Source organism: Lepus europaeus, chromosome 6 (genome assembly GCF_033115175.1).
Source record: "Lepus europaeus isolate LE1 chromosome 6, mLepTim1.pri, whole genome shotgun sequence".
NCBI classification, from domain to species: Eukaryota; Metazoa; Chordata; class Mammalia; order Lagomorpha; family Leporidae; genus Lepus; species Lepus europaeus.
Genome location: NC_084832.1, coordinates 34,886,491 through 34,906,049, shown reverse-complemented (window position 1 = coordinate 34,906,049; position 19,559 = coordinate 34,886,491). Strand labels below are relative to the sequence as shown.

At 40.5% G+C, this 19,559-nt stretch overlaps 1 protein-coding gene across 4 annotated transcripts in view; it reads left to right on the top strand.

Annotated features, from left to right (window-relative positions):
• The window catches only part of SLAIN1 (SLAIN motif family member 1), a 78,865-nt gene that overhangs the window by 28,595 nt on the left and 30,711 nt on the right, over window positions 1-19,559 (top strand). For 2 of the 4 annotated variants that reach the window (XM_062195291.1, XM_062195290.1), the window contains 3 exons: window positions 15,083-15,232; window positions 16,366-16,515; window positions 18,883-19,224. In XM_062195291.1, coding sequence (XP_062051275.1) covers window positions 15,083-15,232; window positions 16,366-16,515; window positions 18,883-19,224 — 642 coding nt within the window. The remainder of the gene's footprint in view (window positions 1-15,082; window positions 15,233-16,365; window positions 16,516-18,882; window positions 19,225-19,559) is intronic. The other 2 variants (XM_062195293.1, XM_062195292.1) reach the window with 1 other exon arrangement.

Genomic DNA, 19,559 nt, shown 5'->3' with positions numbered 1-19,559 from the left:
ACACAGAGAAGGAGAGGCAGAGAGAGTGAGTTGGCTACAATGGCCAGAGCTGCGCCTATCCGAAGCCAGGAGGTTCTTCCAGGTCTCCTACGTGGGTGCAGGGGCCCAAGGATTTCGGCCATCTTCTACTGTTTTCCCAGGCCATAGCAGAGAGCTGGATTGGAAGTGGAGCAGCTGGGACTCGAACTGGTGCCCATATGGCTTGCTGGCAGTGCAGGTGGAGACCTTAGCCAGTATGCCACAGCTCTGGCCCCACCCTTCCACTTAGAGACTGCTTCCCAGTAGGTAACTGGACTTGGATTTCCCACTACATGGCACAATCATAGATGTGAATGAAGACTGTTTTCTGGGAGAGGACTCCATTATTTTCAGATGTGAGATTATTTAACCTGTTTCTTCATCGAATTAGTTCCTATACCATGTATGTCATTGTGATGGCTGTATAGAATTTGGAAGCTATTCTACGTTTTCATGGATTTTGCATTGTTGCTGTGGTCTAAATTGGAAACAACTGTTAGGATGGCATCACATCATTGACCGATGATTAGGTTGCTGTTTTGCCTTGTTCTTCTCACAGTAAATTGTTTTCACACAGGGCTCTTCACAGCCCGTGCCCTGTTCACTGTCCTTAAATTTGATTTTGGACATAGATTTAAGAGGCAAATGGCTTCTGTAGAAAAATTTTAATTATGCCTTTGAAGTGCAATTTCCACTGAAGTTAGATTTCTTTTATCTCCCCTATTAATTGCAGATGGGAAGTCTGATGATGACTTGTGAAGTTGAAGAGATCCCTGTGGCCATAGATAACACTGCCTTTGTTCGCTGTTACAGCTGGCATCCCATCTTCAGTTTTGACCTTTGATTAAGTGGAAACAAGCTGGCAGTCCAGAGAACCTCCTTTTCTGAACTCATTTTTCTAGTTATAACTTTAGATCCTTTTCCTACTTAAAGTTCCCTGAAAGGAACCAAGAATGGCAGTGAAGGAAGAGTACGAAGTTGTGTTTGTATAGCTAGTTAAGTTTTTGAGTAGAAATCTAATCAGTTCATGATTAGCTACTTTAACCATTAAGATTATGTTAATAAGTACTAAGAAATATTTGACCTATGAAATTCAGTAATTAGAATAATGTTAAAGCTATGATCCCTATGGAATAAATGTGATTAGATACTCCTTATTAAACATGGTGAGATTTTGTAACTCATTTCAACACATATTTATTAAATACTTCCTGCCAGTCATCAGGGACATATATAATCCCTTAGTTACTTCCAAACCAAATACACTTTAAACCTTAATCCTAATATTGAAAGTGACTTTCCGGATTACTCTAGATGCTTGTTGTATAAGTAAGTTAATTTATTAGATATTTCTTAAAAGTGAATTTATGAAAATGATTTATATATCCTGAACAACAATATTCTGGGGCTATAGGTCCTTACATGTGTGGGTCATGGTTGCTGATTTTTGTTTTGTTTTGTTTTTTGACAGGCAGAGTGGACAGTGAGAGAGAGAGAGAGGTCTTCCTTTTGCCGTTGGTTCACCCTCCAATGGCTGCCGCGGCCGGCGCGCCTGTGGCTGGCGCACTGCGGCCAGCGCACTGCGCTGATCCGATGGCAGGATCCAGGTGCTTCTCCTGGTCTCCCATGGGGTGCAGGGCCCAAGCACTTGGGCCATCCTCCACTGCCTTCCCGGGCCATAGCAGAGAGCTGGCCTGGAAGAGGGGCAACCGGGACAGAATCCAGCACCCTGACCAGGACTAGAACCTGGTGTGCCGGTGCCGCAAGGTGGAGGATTAGCCTATTGAGCCGCGGCGCCGGCCTGCTGATTTTTAAATCATTACATAGGTCATCATAGGTTGAATGGGAACTGTAGGAAGATACTCAAATTAACCATCTAGATTTCTCTGGCTATAATTTGAGGGTTGGGACTCTTGGGCACAGTGACTACTCTGCTTAAATAATCCTTAATTTTCCATTTGACAATACTGGTAGAATATGAAGAGTGTAGCCAAGCCCTATTTTGTTTGTCAGGAAAAGATCACTGTGAACACCTGTTTCAGAGTAGCAGCAGTACTTCCCACACCCCTTATGCTTATTAGGTCACAGTACTGTGGAGAAATTAATGCTACTCAGGTTTCCCCAATAAAAAAGTGCTTCAGGTAAGCTGCAGACCATATGTTACTGCTCCAGGGAGGTTGCTCAGTTGGAGCCAAGTCTGTGGTGCTCACATACTGTGAACGTGTGGACTCACTAGAAACCTTTTTTGAAAGTCTCTAGTCGGAGCTTATCAGAGCCACTCAGTATCATGCTATCTTCCCCTAAGCTTTTAGCTCCTTTAGTTCAGTTTGGTGCACACATTCGAGCTCATCTATGTGTCATGCTTTTCTGTAGACTGTAGGCTTGCTAAAAGATAACCTGGCCACCTAGGAAGTCTGTACTTGAAGATGGTTTGTGGAAATGAAGCTCTTCCTGCTCTAGTGGTTTGTGGAGTTCAGGTCAAAATGCTGTGGTCTAAATGAAACTTCCTGCCAATTTCAGTGAGAATAAAAGGTAGTAGAAGGGCTGAAGTCTCCTGGACCTTCAATGATCTCAGACCAAACTGGGAATGGGTGTTAGTAAAGGAGTGTGTCCTTGGATTCCTCTTCGGCTTGGAGTGGAGGCTGGTCTGCCAGTTGTTACATAAAGAATAAAGCCAAAGCACTGAAATCTGTTCACTTGGCCTTGCTTCCTTTTCCCTTTTTCAAGACTCCCTGGTAATGAACATCACTGAGTTAAAATAGGATCTTGGGAACCTGGGTTTTGAAGAAACTATAATCTTAAAAAATGTGGCATTATGATTTTTTTTCCTCTGATGAGATGGTCTTGGATAAATGACAAATGTTGACACATCCTGAGTCAGCTGCTGAAGGGTCACAGTTTTATATTTTGTTCCCCAGCTGGTAACCTCTGAGGACTAAGTTAGATTGTAAGGAAAGGCATAAAAGGGGTAAGACTAATTTAAATACCCTAACAATTAGGAAAAGTGGAAAGTTCCTGCAGACTCTTCTACTCAGCTTCTAAACATGGTCTCTGGGAATGTAGGGTGCTCTTTTGCTGTAACTTACTAGAACTTTTTCAAGATGCTTTATGCCTGCGAGTGCAGACTTTCATCTTTTACTCCTGCAACTGTTATACTTACCGTTCCATAAACATACCTTTCTTTCACATTTAAACACTACAACATTAAGATGTTACGATTTGCTCCAGATCTCAAAAAACTAGCCTAGCATGTGGCAAGACAGAGAGTGGAACTCGGATTTCCGGGTTTTTACTCCAATGTCCTCTTAGTCTTCAGTTGGTCTTCATTACAACATTTTGGGAAATTGCAGTAAAGAAGTACACAAGCCATCGTTATGTCTCAACACCTGACATTAGTCACTTTGACTCTCGGAGTGTAGTTTAGACCTGTGCAGTTTCCCAAGCAAATATTAGAGTTGTTAGTCCAAAAATTGACAAACTAAGGCTGTATTTAGGTTTTGCCCCTTTTATGGCTCATGTGCTATTTTCACATTTTCGAATGACGGGGAGAGGGGGAGGAATCAAAAGAATACTACATAATGACTCGTGAAAGTTGCATTAAATTGAATTCTCGGCTGGTGCCGCAGCTCACTAGGCTAATCCTCTGCCTGCGGCGCCGGCACCCCGCATTCTAGTCCCGGTTGGGGCACCGGATTCTGTCCTGGTTGCTCCTCTTCCAGTCCAGCTCTCTGCTGTGGCCCAGGAGGGCAGTGGAGGATGGCCCAAGTGCTTGGGCCCTGCACGTGCATGGGAGAGCAGGAGGAAGCACCTGGCTTCTGGCTTCGGATCGGCGCAGTGTGCTGGCTGCAGCACACCAGCCGTGACGGCCATTTGGGGGGTGAACCAATGGAAAAAGGAAGACCTTTCTCTGTGTCTCTCTAACTCTGCCTGTCCAAAAAAAAATTCAGTTCTCAAGATACATCAGCAAAGTTTTGATGCATAGCTGTGTTTACTTATTTATACTTTGTCTCTGGCTGCTTTCATGCTGTGATGTCTCCGTGGGTAGTTGTGACCGTATGAATGGCAAAGCCTAAAATACCAGAGGTTTTAAAAAGTCATGGAAAATGTACACTATGAAGATACTACATATAGATTTTAAAGTAACATTGGAAATTTTTGAAGTTATTAAACAGATGAACAAATGATTCACTGGTTCCCTCTCCAGTTGCCTGCCATGACTGAGGATGGGCCAGGCTCAAAGCTGGGAGCCAGTAACTATCCAGATCCCCAGTGTGGGTGGCAGGAACCCAGTTACTGGAGTCATCACCACTACCTCCCGAGGTCTGTATTCACAGGTGCCAGAGTCAGGAGTCAGAGTTGGAAAATGGGCCCTAGTGCTGATGGAGTACACGGAATCTTTGCTACCAGGCTAAATGCCCACTTCCCAAGATAAACTTGCCTCTTAATTCCCTTGTTCTTTCTGTGAACTTGTGAATGACCCTCAGATTTACTAGCTGGCCCTCTGCAGAATGTGTCTCCTGACCACTGTGTTAGTGTGTTGCTGTCATCTTTGCCTTTTCCCGACTGGAACACAGTCTTAGAGACCCATCCTGACCCAGATCTTACCCAGGATATCTAAAACGCCCTAAGATTACCTTTAGTCACTAGGGCTTGTTTGCCTCTTACGTAGGATGAATATGCCACCTCCATGCATGTGAACACATGTCCACATGTGAACTATGTAAACCTGTACCCCTGAGACTTAGTCTTTACAGGATGAGCAGGCAGTTTTGGACATTTTCGAATGTTTAAACGAGGCTTACGTGTTGAGAGTCATATTGTTTAGACATATACTCTCCATAGCTTCTGCTTTCCCACGGTTAATCCTTTTTCTTGTTTCCAGTGGTGATCATTCTAGGCCATTACTACAGGAGACTATATTTTCGCCTCTAACATCTCAGCTTGTTTATTGTTTTCTGACTTAGTGTTAAAAGGAACCTCAAAACCCACCTTTGGGGGTGGGTATATGGTAATGCTCTTTGGGATGCTGTATCGCGTATCATGGTGCCTAGACTTGAGTTCCGGCTTCTACTCCTGATTCCAGCTTCCTGCTACTGTGCACTCTGAGAGGCAGCAGGTGATGGCTCAGATAGTTGGACCCCTGCCACCTATGTGGAAGACCCAGATGGAGATCCTGGCTTTGGCCTGGCCTCACTCTGTCTTGTTGCAGGCATTTGGGAAGTGAACAGCAGGTAGAAAATCTGTCTGCCTTTCAAGTAAATAAAAATAAGCAAAGAAAAATAATTAAGAAAAAAACCTTTTTCCATCTCCTGCATTCTCTGTATGCTCATTGTCTCTTCCTCCTCATTTCTGGGAAGAGACCCTCCGCTGGCCGAGGCTGCTCCCTCCAGCTCATCTCTGTCTCACTGTTCCATTTCCAGGATCTTTCTTCAGTGCTTGCTTTTTCACTGCTTCCTTCTTGGTGTATACACATTCAGGTCACCTTGATCCAAAAAGCTGTCCTGTCTTCCCTTGAGCCTTGGACTCTGAGCTACAACCCTATTTCTCCTTACTTTGACAGCTAAATCTCTATCCAAAGATTTCTTCGCCCTCTTCTTGTATCTGTTTGACCTGTAGGTGTACCTTGTTTGTTGAGTCTGCTCTCAGTGGTGAATCAGCTGTCCTGCCAATCCTGCAGGATCTCTCTGCCACTGCTGACTACAGCTTCTGTGTTGAAACTCTTCCGCTTCAGTCTTCTTGGGTTCCAGCAAACCTTGAATTTCCTGAAGTCCTCTTCCTGAGGGATTCTTCTTGGTATCCTCTCCTGTCTCTTTCTCCATCTTGAATTCTTCCTTTCTTAAGCTTCTCTTTTTCTCTACACTTTCTTCTACAGTGATTTTATTCATATCTGTGGCCTCATCTAACACCTATTCATGTGCCCTGTATCCCTTTCCCTCTAACCCCCTTTCTTGAACTCTAACTCCATACGAGATGCCCGCGCATTGGCATGTCCAATAACTGTCTAGAGTTAAATTCATTTTGTTCTTTAAGCATGCCTGTCTCACATTCTTGTTGGTATTGGTATCATAGTAACAATGGTGTTAGCTATGATTCCCTCCTATTCTCCACTTTCTATATTCATTGACTCATGGGATAGCTCCACTTAGCACAGAAGAGGCTTATTTAACCCGATCTCTCCAAATGTTCTGCATATGCTTTAGTTCAGGACTTCCTTGTCTCATCAGTATATGTCCCATCTATGTCCCAGCTACGTATGTGTCCCATCTGCTGTTGAAGTCTTCATTTTCTGTGTCCATTTAGCCCATCTAAATAGATATATGTATACTAACCATACAAATCTGATCAAATCTTTATATCAAAGAGTGTAATATATATAAAACAGCTCAGAATCTAATCCTAACCCTCCATTTCTAACTCCTGTCTCATATACCCCGTGCTTTAGTCCCAGCATTCCCTGATTGTATGTCTCCATGGTTGCACATGTGTCACTTCTGTCTATAATGACATTTGTATCCCAGGAAATAAGCTTCTCAGCCTTTAAGGGCCACATGGAACATAATGTCTTTTGGAGAAGTTTTTGGCTTTCCTCAGAAAGTGAGTCGTCATCTTTACTTGGCCTTGAGTGTGCTTCTTTATCGTGCTTTTATATACTCAGGATCTTTTTCTCCAGTTCGTGTGCTGTCTTCAGTAACTTCTCTTTAGGAACTGAAATGGGAAGGAGAGAATCATCACCATATTGTACTCATCTCACTGTGTGGCACCTGGTACTTTGCGGCTACAACACCAGTTTCCTATTCCAGTGATAGAGAAATTAATATTAAAAGGTAGGAGCATTAGTGGCCAGGCAAATTTTACAGAATGACTGTGGAGCAATTGGAAATGCTCTCTGCTGTGTGTATTAAAGATGTCTAGGTAACTACATACTTTCAATTTTTTGCTATCTGTTGGTAAATATTGAAGAGATATCTCTGGATGTGGTTTGTTGGTGTTAGGTAGCTGCATCATTCTGGAGTACTTATTTTGTTTTATAGCTGATACATGGCCATTTGCTAGCTCCTCAAGGCAAAACCTGCATTATGGAACAGTGGAGGAAAATGAAAATTTGGTGGAGAAAAGAGCCATGCACAAGGAGATACAAGATATAAAACTGACTTACCTGGAAAATAGTATATGTGAATGTTGATGCCACCGACCTAAAGTTTGTTGTTAATGGATTTTTATCAGAATTATTAAAATCTGAAGAGAAGATGAGTAAGCCTACTTTAGACCAATCTCTTCACCCTTCAGTGACCAATATGAAGTGATTGATAATTTTAGGCCACCTGCTAGGTTCGAAGGGCAAGGAAGTGAATGTGGCAGGTTGAGAGTGTGCCCTGGTCTCTGCCAGCTGCAGTTTTGTCTTTTAGGATCTCATTCTCCAGTGAGAAAGGAGAAAGAGGATAAGAGATGGTCAGGGCTGGCTTTCCAGAACAGTTTGCCTCTGGTTAAACATGTGACCTCACTGTGATAATGTTTCCATTCCATTATTATAGCTGTTGTCTATATTCCCACTAAACTAGGATCTTCTTGCTTTTTACTTATTCAACTTCTTATTTGGTGAAGTATTAAGTCTTTTTACTGCAATGTGAATTTACAATGTTATCTCAGAAACTAAAAAAGGTAGAAGGAAGGAGAGTGGGAGAGAGGAAGGGAATATCATTATGTTCTTGGACTTATGTCTACAAATCATATTGAAGTTGTTAAAAATTAAAATTTAAAAATGGAAAAAAGACATTGGAAGAAGTCCTGACTTCTGGGCTTTCTTCACCCGACTTAGACAACTTGGCTGCTGCATGGTTGACAGCAGAATGTAAGCAGGTAGAAATCTTGCTAAATATGCTTGCGGTTATTTTATGAGCCTTGATTTTTAAAAATGGTAGCATTTCAGGATTTCAAGGAATCTGTTCTCCTGCGTGGTTTATTGCCAATGGCTTTGCTTGGCACAATCCTTCATTTTAACTGTGCACTGCCGCACTGGAGGAACTGGCTTACCTAGACAGTGGCTTTCCTTTGATTTTGATGTGTTATCCTAGTTTGTTTCTAGACATCAGTAAAGTAAAATCATTTAGCTGCAAGCTAGACGATTGATAAATCTGAAGTTGAACAACTTGGTATTTATTATGAGGTATTAAAGTGTTTCTGCTTCTTCACCACGGTTCCAGTTGGTTTGAAATGCCCAGTTAGGCTAGCCTTTGTCTCAAAGATGTTATACTGTTACAGTTAGTTTAAACTTAAACTAGTAAAATAATTTGACTCTGAGTAGGAGTGGTAGGATGATTTGGAGCAAAGACGTATTAGTCAGCTTGTCAGAATCTTGAGCATGTTTAATGTTTATGGAGTATACACTATGTACCAGGTGTTGTTAAGTATTAAACTATACAGTGAGAAGACAGTATGTTTGTATCCAAGATATGTTAGTGTTGGCCGGCGCTGTGGCTCACTAGGCTAATCCTCCGCCTGAGGTGCCGGCACCCCAGGTTCTAATCCCAGTCAGGGTGCTGGATTCTGTCCCGGTCGCTCCCCTTCCTGTCCAGCTCTCTGCTGTGGCCCGGGAGTGCAGTGGAGGATGGCCCAAGTGCTTGGGCCCTACACCTGCATGGGAGACCAGGAGAAGCACCTGGCTCCTGGCTTCGGATCAGTGCGGTGCGTCGGCTGCAGCCGCCATTGGGGTGTGAACCAACAGAAAAAGAAGACCTTTATCTCTGTCTCTCTCTCTCACTGTCCACTCTGCCTGTCAAAAAAAAATGTTAGTGTTGCTTATTACTGAATTATTTTGTTCTAATGCAGTGCTGAGCTTTTGAGGATTGATAATTTATTTTTTTGATTTCTTATTTTTATTTTTACCTAGAAAACTTTTATTTAAGGTATACAAACTTCATGCATTTCATCCATACAAATTTAGGAGCATAGTGATTCTCCCACCCTCTCCTATTCCCTTATTTTTTTTTAAAACAAAGATCTGTTTTTAGGTAATTTTAATACTCACAAGACTAACCCTACAGTAAGTAAAGAGGTCAACAAATAGTATAAAAAAAAAAAAACAACAAACTGTTCCTCAACAGTTGAGACAAGGGCTGTACAAAATCATCACATCACAAATTATCAACTTCACTTTTATAGATACTGTTTTAGGTACTCTGTTACCATAGATCAGGGAGAATATCTGGTATTTGTCTTCTTGGGACTGGCTTGCTTCACTAAGTATAATGGTTTCCAATTGCATCCATTTTGTTGCAAACAATAGGATTTCAATCTTTTTTTTACTGCTGTATAATACTCCATGGTGTATAGATACACCATAATTTCTTTATCCAGCCTTCAGCTGATGGTTATTTGGGTTGATTACATTATCTTAGCAATTGTGAATTGAGCTGCTGTAAAATTAGGGTTGCAGATAACTCTTTCATATGGTGATTTCATTCCCTTTAGGTAAATTCCCAGGAGTGGGATGGCTGGGTTATATGGTAGGTCTGTATTCAGATTACTGAGGTGTCTCCATACCGTCTTCTACAGTGACTGTACCAGTTTGCATTCCTACCAACAGTGGATTAGTGAACCTTTTTCCCTACATCTTCTCCAGCATTTGTTGTTTGTTAACTGAAAGCCATTCTAATGGAGGGGAGGTTGGAGTAATACCTCAGTGTGGTTTTGATTTGCTTTTCCCTGATGGCTAATGATCCTGACATTTTTTCATGTGTCTGTTGGCCATTTTAATTTCCTCTTTTGAAAAATGCCTGTTTAATCCTTTGTCCATTTCTTAATTGGATTATTTGTTTAGCTGTTGCTGATTTTCTTGCTCTTTATAGATTCTAGATATGAATCCTTTATCAGTTGTGTAGCTTACAAATAATTTCTCCCATTTTGTCTTCTCTTTGCTGGGTGTTTCTTTTGCAGTACAGAAGCTTCTCAATTTGATGTAATCCCATTTGTCAATTTGGGCTTTTATTACCTGTGCATCTAGGGTCTTTTCCAAGATGTCTTTTCCTATGCCAATGTCTTGCAAGGTTTCCACAATGTTCTCTAGTAAATTGGTGATATTAGGTTGTAGATTTAGGTCTTTAATTCATTTTGAGTGGATTTTTGTATAAGGTGTAAGGTGGGGGTCTTGCTTCAAACTTCTGCACAGAGATCCAGTTTACCCAGCATCATTTGTTGAAGAGACTGTCTTTGCTCCAGGGATTGATTTTAGCTCCTTTTTCAAAGATAAGTTGGTTGTAGATGTGTGGATTGTTTTCTGGAGTTTCTATTTTGTTGCATTAGTCTACCCATTTTTTTTTTTTTTGCCAGTATCAGGCTGTTTTGATTATAACTGCCCTGTAGTATGTTTTGAAATCTGGTATTGTGATGCCTTTGGCTTTGTTTTTGTTGTGTAAGATTGCTTTAGCTATTTGGGGTCTCTTAAGTCTCCATATTAATTTCTCACTAATATATTAATAGGTTGTGTTTTTTTTTCCCTTTATGTGAATTAAGTCATGTAGCTTTCTTAAATTTGATTTTGATTATGTGGAGAGAGATGTTCAACAAAAATGTAAATTTTCCTGTATTTACTATGAGTCTAGGCAAAGATGATCAAGAGATGGTAGGAACGTCATTGTGGGAACTTTCATTGCCAACAAAGTAAATTTCAGTGTGGAGAATTAAAGCTAGGTCCTTTTAAAGGAATCAGATTTACTGACTTATTTGAGAGGCTAAGTCATAAACACACACACACACACACACAGATAGATCTTCTGTCTGCTGGTTCATTCCCCAAATGGCTACAAAGATCGAGGCTGGTTCAGGCTGAAGCCAGGAGCCCAGAACTTTGCCTAGGTGTCCCATGTGGGCTGCAGGTGCCCAAGTCCTTTGGACCATTTTCCCCTCTGTTCCAAAGTGTATCAGCAGGTAGCTAGTTTGGAAGCAGAGTGGCTGAGACTCTAATTGGCACTTTGGTATGGGATACTGGCATTGCAATTGATGGCTTACCTCACTGTGCCAAAACAGTGACATCTGGAGTTATGTTCTTTTTTTTTTTTTTTTTTTTTTTTGACAGGCAGAGTGGACAGTGAGAGAGAGAGAGAGACAGAGAAAGGTCTTCCTTTGCCGTTGGTTCACCCTCCAATGGCCGCTGTGGGTGGCGCGCTGCGGCTGGCACACCGTGCTGATCTGAAGGCAGGAGCCAGGTGCTTCTCCTGGTCTCCCATGGGGTGCAGGGCCCAAGCATTTGGGCCATCCTCCACTGCACTCCCGGGCCATAGCAGAGAGCTGGCCTGGAAGAGGGGCAACCGGGACAGAATCCGGTGCCCCGACTGGGACTAGAACCCGGTGTGCCGGCGCCGCAAGGCGGAGGATTAGCCTGTTGAGCCACGGTGCCAGCTGAGAGTTATGTTCTTATACCTATCATGTCACCTTTGTTCTAGTGATTTTGATATTATCACTGACACATTTATCATCATTGGTATTTTTTAATTAACTTGGGCAACTTTATAGATGTATGAAAATAATGGGCCATTTTGTACTCTTTTTTGCAGAAAGATGAGATATCAGTGTACAACTTAGTACTTTATCACATTGTTGTCAGTGGATAATGCCCATTAGACAAGAGAGGCAAAGTGAAAGTTTAACCAGACAAGGTCACCACAGAAATATTTGAGAGGTGAGCGAGCATGAATGAGACTCATGGTTGTGGATAAGTGCGGCAGTAGTGAGATGATCTGAAGGACCTTTAAGACCTTATATTTAATGAAAAGCCACTACAATACTTTAATGAACAAAGGTAATTGCAGCTAAAATCATGATGGACCCAACTTCAGTAGAGACTTGGGATCTTCAGAAGAGGCTTGCTAAGGACCATGCTGGTGACTGACAATTTGGTGAATAGGTTTGCAGTAAGGTAATGACGGTCTGGATTAAGGGAGTTGGAGTATAAGTACAGAGAGCATCAAACAGATGTGTTCTGGGAAGTAGTATGGGTTAAGGCGCTTGAGAAAGAAAACCTTGCCAAGTTAAGTGTGATATGTTTAATCGACAGATCATTGTTTATGTCTCATGCTTATAGGGATTGGGATTGGAATTAGGTTTAAAAAAAAAATATGTAGTCCATGCCATTTCAAAGAGGGCCTTTTTCTTACAGATGGAACTTGGGATAGGAATACAGGAAAATTTAACTGTGATTATACAGAAATTTGTCATCCATTTTCTCCTTTGGTAAAATTGTCTTTTTTTCCTGGGGTCATTTTGGTCATCATTAAATCTCTCAAATAATTTCATATCATTATGACAAATTTTTTTTAGAAATATTAAGAATCAATTATCCTTTCAGTAAGTTATTTTTCATTCCTTATAAAAATGCTTCCTGATAAAATTCTTTAGCTACATAGTGAAGAATATCTAGGATGTAATGGCTTCCGCTCCTCCCCCAACTCCCAGCACTGCAACCTCAGCCACTAATAGGGCATCGTTGTTTTGTTAGCTTGCCTGTACAATAATTCTCCTCCCCCTGCTTCAGAGCTTCAATGCCAGAGAACAATGTAGAACATTCTTTGTTGCAATAGATGCTAATTGTGTTCTCAGTTGGGATCTCGCTATCATAGCCACAATAACTGTGCCATTGTGCTGGAAGGCTGGGTCACAGTAGTTATTGTGCAGAGTAATGAATGCTGTTTACTTGGGATGCGTTGTCGCCTGCATCTGTGGGTGAGAACACACAGTCGCTGTAATTTGCCTGGCAAGTGATCAGACTGCCATAAAATAGCATCATCTGTTAAGTTAGTTAGCAGTCACAAAGGACTATTGACCTTTTGAAATAAAACAATAGAATTTTTCATGAGAATTTCTGAATGATAGACATGAAAGATCTAAGAGTGTGCATATTAACCCTGTTTTGCAGTGTGCTTTGGAGTCGTGTTAGGCTACGTGGAAATGAAGGAACTGGGAATATGCTGGGGCTCAGGTTGGAGAGCTGTACAACCACAGTAGATTGATTACATGTTGGATAAGGGATGTCTGTGACTGGTGTCAGTTGGGAACTGGACTTCATGGCAATGTCCCCTTCCAAAACATGTGGATTATAAACATTACTGCTGTGAATATAGTTGCGTTGTTCTTTTACTAACATAAAATGTTTTCTCATATGTAATTGTTGGAATGCATTGGTTTTTATCTTAAGAAATCTTGTTGAAGTAAAAGGAAACATTTTTTTGCTCTTTTATATTACCTTAATGATATTTTTCAAGGATTTTAAGAATCCAGCTTTGGAGTTAATGACTCTCTTGATAATTCGTGTCCCACTACTCATTTGTAAGCACCTATAAGCTGGTTGAGTGCTCATTGTATTGCTCATTGAAAGTAATATGGAGGATGCTTTTCAAAGCAGCTTTTATTTAACAGTTTTTTAAATTTTTGTCAAATTTCTAGCAAATATAAACAAAGTGATTGAAGTTTAAGCTATTTTACATTCTTACAGTCTATTCCCTTATGTCCTGCTTTCCAGATTGGTTTTCTTTTTTTCTTTTTTCTTTTTTTTTTTGACCGGCAGAGTGGACAGTGAGAGAGAGAGAGAGAGAGAGAGAGAGAGAGATCTTCCTTTGCCGTTGGTTCACCCTCCAATGGCCGCTGCGGCCGGCGCGCTGCGGCCGACGTACCGCACTGATCCGAAGGCAGGAGCCAGGTGCTTATCCTGGTCTCCCATAGCACTTGGGCCATCCTCCACTGCACTCCCTGGCCATAGCAGAGAGCTGGCCTGGAAGAGGGTGTGCCGGCGCCGCAAGCTGGATTAGCCTGTTGAGCCATGGTGCCGGCCCAGATTGGTTTTCTAAGAAATGGATTTTGAGTAGCCCAGTGACTTATATTCTGAGAATGGACAGTAAATCACGTTGTTGTGATTTACTCAAGTTTTTATGACTTGGGTTCCTTTATTGTGATCCTAAGAACTCAGATATCAAGAAGATGGTAATTTTGGAAGGGGGACATATATTAATTAGAACAGTCAAGTTAATATATGAATTAGATCATACTGTAAGTATAGTTCCTTTTTTAAATCAATGTCAAAATAGTATTTAATAATATGTACAATTCTGTTAAAAGCTCTGTAAGTGTGTTCAATGTGGAAATTCGCACATTTTTGAAAAGAAATATTCAAGATTACCAGTAATCTCTACAGCTGCCATCTAATGACTATCATGAAGTTATGGTGTAGATGCCCTTCTGTTTTACAGACTGTTGTTACATATTACAATAATAATTTTTATTTTCTTCTATAATCCAAGAACAAATTTACATAAAAGATTTTTGATCAATTGTTTCTTTAGGCTTATTTTACTTGTTTGAAAGACAAATTTAGAGAGAGAGCTCTTTGATCTGCTGGTTCACTTTCCAAATGGCTGCAGGGGCTAGGCCAGACCAAAACCAGGAGCTTCTTCTGTGTCTCCCGTGGGTTCAGGGGCCCAAGCACTTGGGCCATCCTCCACTGATTTCCCAGCCACATTATCAGGGAGCTGGATCAGAAATGGAACAGTTGGGGTTCAAACTGGCGTCAATGGGATGCCGACATTGCAGGCAGCAGCTTAACCAGCTATGCCAAAGCACCAGTGTCAGCATTTTCTGATATTAAGTGAATTGAAAACCTTAGAAAAATATGACTGAATAGTTAAAATAATAACATTTCCCACAATTGCTAAAGATTAGTTTAAATTTTTTATTTTGACATTAACCTTTTATATTATTACGAAGCAAGTCTTTTTTCAGAAAAAGAAAACATTCCTAATGCATAAATCAAAATTTCCATTTTTATACTGCTTTGATGAAAGTGCAATTGACTTATTTTCTCTTAATGGGTTTACTTTTTCTTAATGTATAAATAAGAGTCTAGTTCACAAATTGCTTGTTTTTATGTATTTTTTTTCTTAGAGAAATGAAGTCAGCTAGGATATTGTTATGGAAAGTTGCTTTGTCTTGTCTTGTTTGTTGCCAGTCTCTTCCCTTTGTCTTGTGGAGTGGGCACCTGCTTCTGCTTAGCTAACTACTGCTGTTTTCTGCTCTATGACAGCAAGCCGATGGCGGAGTCTCTTCTCCTCAACTGCCTCACTGCCCTTTCCTTATAGTCCTGTTGCAAGACTCAGCCCTTATAGCAATGGCATTAATACTCCCAGCTTCTCTAAAACCTCCAATAAGGCAATACTAACACCCGAGAGAACAGGTAATATTTCAGCTCTTGACTACTAGCTGCTTGCTTTGTATTTCAGTTGCTTAACACTGCTTAACTATCCATCTCTCACTGAAAAACTACGGGGTAATGTGATTCTGATGGTGAGTTTGTACCACATGCCCACTTTGGGGACAAGATCTGGCATTGATCTATTGCTCTGATCTATTGCTCTCAATTGTGTAGTAGGCTGTCTTCCCTCTTAAGCAAAAGCTTACTTAGGGAGTTCATGTTTCCAAATGCCTTGTGTACTTTTAAAAAATTTCAGACACAATTTAGTAATTTTTATTGTGACTCAAGATTGTAAGCCTTTATATATTATCTTAGAAAAAAGTTTTGTGGTAGCTTTCAAAGCCAAGGCTATGTTGAAAAATATAGTCATAGTGTCTTTATGGGATGAGGGGCTTAAAATTTCTTACCTATTCCAGCACTGGTGTGATTCTCAACCACCTTCCATTTGGACCCTTTCTTCCACGGTTCTTGTATCTAAAGCCATTTTTTCTGTTAAATTTTCATGGGTGACTGTAAGTCTCCTGTGAGTATATAGTGATCTAAATGAAGGTTTTGTATATGCTCTCTGCATGTATATATGCCTCTTATGTATGATATTTCTCTCAGCACTATTGTTTGTACCCATTAAAGAATGGGCTGGATGAAACTTCAAGAGCCGTATCAGTTACGGTCAGAGACAAGTATGTCTGACTATTCATTAAAAGTACACGTGGGTATGTATTCTTGTGCCATGCCTTTTGGATATATACCTCATCTGATGGGATACAGATTTTAGCATATGTGAAGTTTTATTGTGATTAAAAAGAAACATGAAATCTACTTTCTTAAAGAAGTTTCCAGTCTATAACATAGAGGGACTTTTTTTTTCAATTGTGCAAATTGAATTTGAAAACAGTAGACAAAAGGTTTTGGTATAGGAATCAACATGTGAAGTTGTGCTTTTCATCTAACCATGAAATGGTGATGGGTTCTTTGTGAAATTGTGAAAACAGGTAAAATTGCTTAATGTTTTTATATATATATATATATATATATATATATATAGACAGGAATTGTAAAGCATTTGTACATATTAGTTCTTTAGACTAATAAAGTGTATTTCCTTTGCGTTCTAGGTTATACTTCCAGAGGCTCCCCTCTCAGTCCTCAGTCATCCATTGATAGTGAGCTGAGTACTTCGGAATTGGAGGATGATTCGATTTCCATGGGTTATAAATTACAGGACCTCACTGATGTTCAAATCATGGCTCGTCTACAAGAAGAAAGTACGTTCTTTTTAAACTTGAAAAGTGAGGCTCCCACTTGAAATACAGTGTATGTAGGGAGAGGTTCAGCTATTTCTCCTCGGGTAGCAGGCAAACAACTGGATACTTGATCTCATTCCACCTTGTAGGTAGGGCAGTTATATGCATCTTACCCACTCATGAGAATCAGTGTTAGGAAGTTTGCTGATCATAATGAATTTATATATAGAGCTTATGGGTATGACCACCATGGAAACAGATTGGCAGTTTCCTAAAATGCTGATTTGGTCCTGCAAATTGCATTCTTGGGCATTTACCCCAGAACACTGGAAATTGGGGTTCACACAAAATCCTTCCTATGTACGTTCTTAGCATAACCCCAAAGAAGCGCTAGCTTAGATGTCCTTCAGCAGGTCAGTGGTTAAACTATCATTCATACCATAGTGGGTGCCACTCGGTGGTGAAAAGGAACAGAGTATTGATGCATGAGACATCTCGGATGAAGCTCCAGGAGATCATGAGTGAAGGAAAATGATCAAAAAAGATTGAACCTTGTACAATTGCAACTATATGACATTTTGAAATGACAACATTATAGAATTGGATGATAGGTTAGTGGTTGGGATTTAGGGATAGGACATGGGGTGTTGTTAGGGGGAGAGGATGGTGGATGTGGTTATCGGAGGGCAGCATGAGATTTTTGTGGTATTGGAATTGTTTATTGTTCTGTCTGGGAGATGATAAATCTGTAGGTAATAAGACTACAAAAGAACTTAATACTAACACACATGAGTGTAAGAGGGAAGAATCTGAATAAGGTAGCTGGATTATCTATCACCATCAAAACCCTGGCTCTCATGTTCTGTAATTTTGCAAAATATTATCATTGGGAGAAACAGTTCAAAGTATACAGTATTATCTAAAAAAAGTTTGAGAGGTAAAGAAAGACACACATACACACTTGGACACATAAAGCAAAAGAGAGACCAAGTGAGCTATCTGCCAGTTCATCCCCCAAATTCCTGTCATGGCTGGTGCCAAAGGCAAGATCAGGATGGAGTTTATTGAAAAATGCAAATAATTGTGGAAATACTTGGAAATGGGATGGTTCATCACTGGTTGTGCAATAAAATCACAACAGATAATCTGGAAGTAAGCTACTTGAAGGTCACTAATTGCATGAAAAGGGACAATATGATAAAGATCACAGCACTGGGGTAAGCTTGTTTTTGAGATTACCTTTTTAGGTCAATTTAACTAGAAACAGCCAACTATAATTTAAGCATAATTTCCTGCTTTCAGAATTAGTCAAGGCTATAATGAGAAACAATGCTTATGCAGGATTTAATAAGCTACATTTTGAGGGGAAAAGTTATAACAGTAACTGTATGTGCTCATTATATGGCTAGGAGATAGGATGTCAGTTTCAGAAGTTAAATAATCAGGAATAGACTACTTTAAGAAAATTGTGGTTTTTCCAGTGAGTCAAATAGCAAGAAACTTTCAGTATTTTTAGATGGTGTGGCCTAAATCTATTGAAGTATTGAAGCATCAGTATGCTTTGAAAGAGGTAATGTTAGTAACAAAAATGAACAAAAAAGAGATGACCTTGTTAGAAAATGTTTGTACCTTTCTCTTTGACTTTGAAAGTTGGGGATGGAGAGTAGACTGACTTTCTACATGAACAAGATTTGATTATTTTCGTTTTAATTCCTAGCAAACTATGCATGATGATGGTTAATTCTTCCTAAGTTCTGTCCCTAAATGTCTCCAGATTTGACAAGGGTTCATTTGTGGGGAGAAACTGATAGATACTGACTGCTGAGCTATAATAAGTATATTTGATCTTCACTGCAATTGGGACAATCTTTTTGCAAACAGAATTGTCTAATATTAGATGTCTGATAGGTAAATAATAATAAAAGAACAAGATAAGGAGTAATGGAATAATTTGTGAGGCACACATTTTCATCAAATATTTAATTATAATTTAATGTTAGCTAGATTGAACAACCTTGTAAGTTACTATTACTGGGTCTGGTGTTGTGGCATAGGGGGTGAAGCCACCACCTGCAGTGCTGGCATCCCCAATGGGTACTGATTCAAGTCCTGGCTGCTCACCACTTCCAGTCCAGCTCCCTGCTAATGTGCTTGGGAGGGCAGCAGAGGATAGCCCAAGTGTTTGGGGCCCCTGCATCCACATGGGAGACCTGGAGGAAGCTCCTGGTTCCTGACTTTGGATCGTCCCAGCTCCTGCAGTTGCAGTCATTTGGGGAGTAAACCAGCAAGTGGAAGATGTCTCTGTCTCTGTCTCTCCCTTTCTCTCTGTAGTTCTGCCTTATAAATAAATAAGTAGATAAATAAATAAAACTGTTTGCCATTCTATAGGTCTCAGGCAAGATTATGCTTCTACTTCAGCATCTGTGTCAAGACATAGTTCCAGTGTGTCACTGAGTTCAGGAAAAAAGGGGACAAGTAGTGATCAAGAATATGACCGATACAGTCTGGAGGATGAAGAAGAATTTGACCATTTGCCACCACCTCAGCCTCGTCTTCCGAGATGTTCACCTTTCCAAAGAGGAATTCCTCACTCACAGACTTTCTCCAGCATTCGGGAGTGTAGGAGGAGCCCCAGTTCCCAGTATTTTCCTTCAAATAATTACCAGCAGCAACAGTATTACTCACCTCAAGCCCAAACTCCAGATCAGCAACCAAATAGGACCAATGGAGGTAGGTTGTGTGCCCCTTTTGGTATTTGGTATACATTGATCTTTTGAATGTGGTCAAGACGTGGTTTGAAGATTCCTGTAAATATTTGGTAAGTGTTTGTGGTTTGTTAAGTTCATCCTGAAGACTTCATCTGTTTGGTTCCTCTATAACTGACTTGCTTCTGATGACATGTTTGAGACACACACACACACACACACATAACTTCAGGAATACTCCTTTGATTTAGTGGGCTCAATGAGTAGGGGGCATCTTTAGTTGTTGGTGGCACAGCTGTAGCACAAGTAGGATGGTATAGACTGAGGAGTTCATGGTGGAGCCTGTGGAGTCCTAGGCTG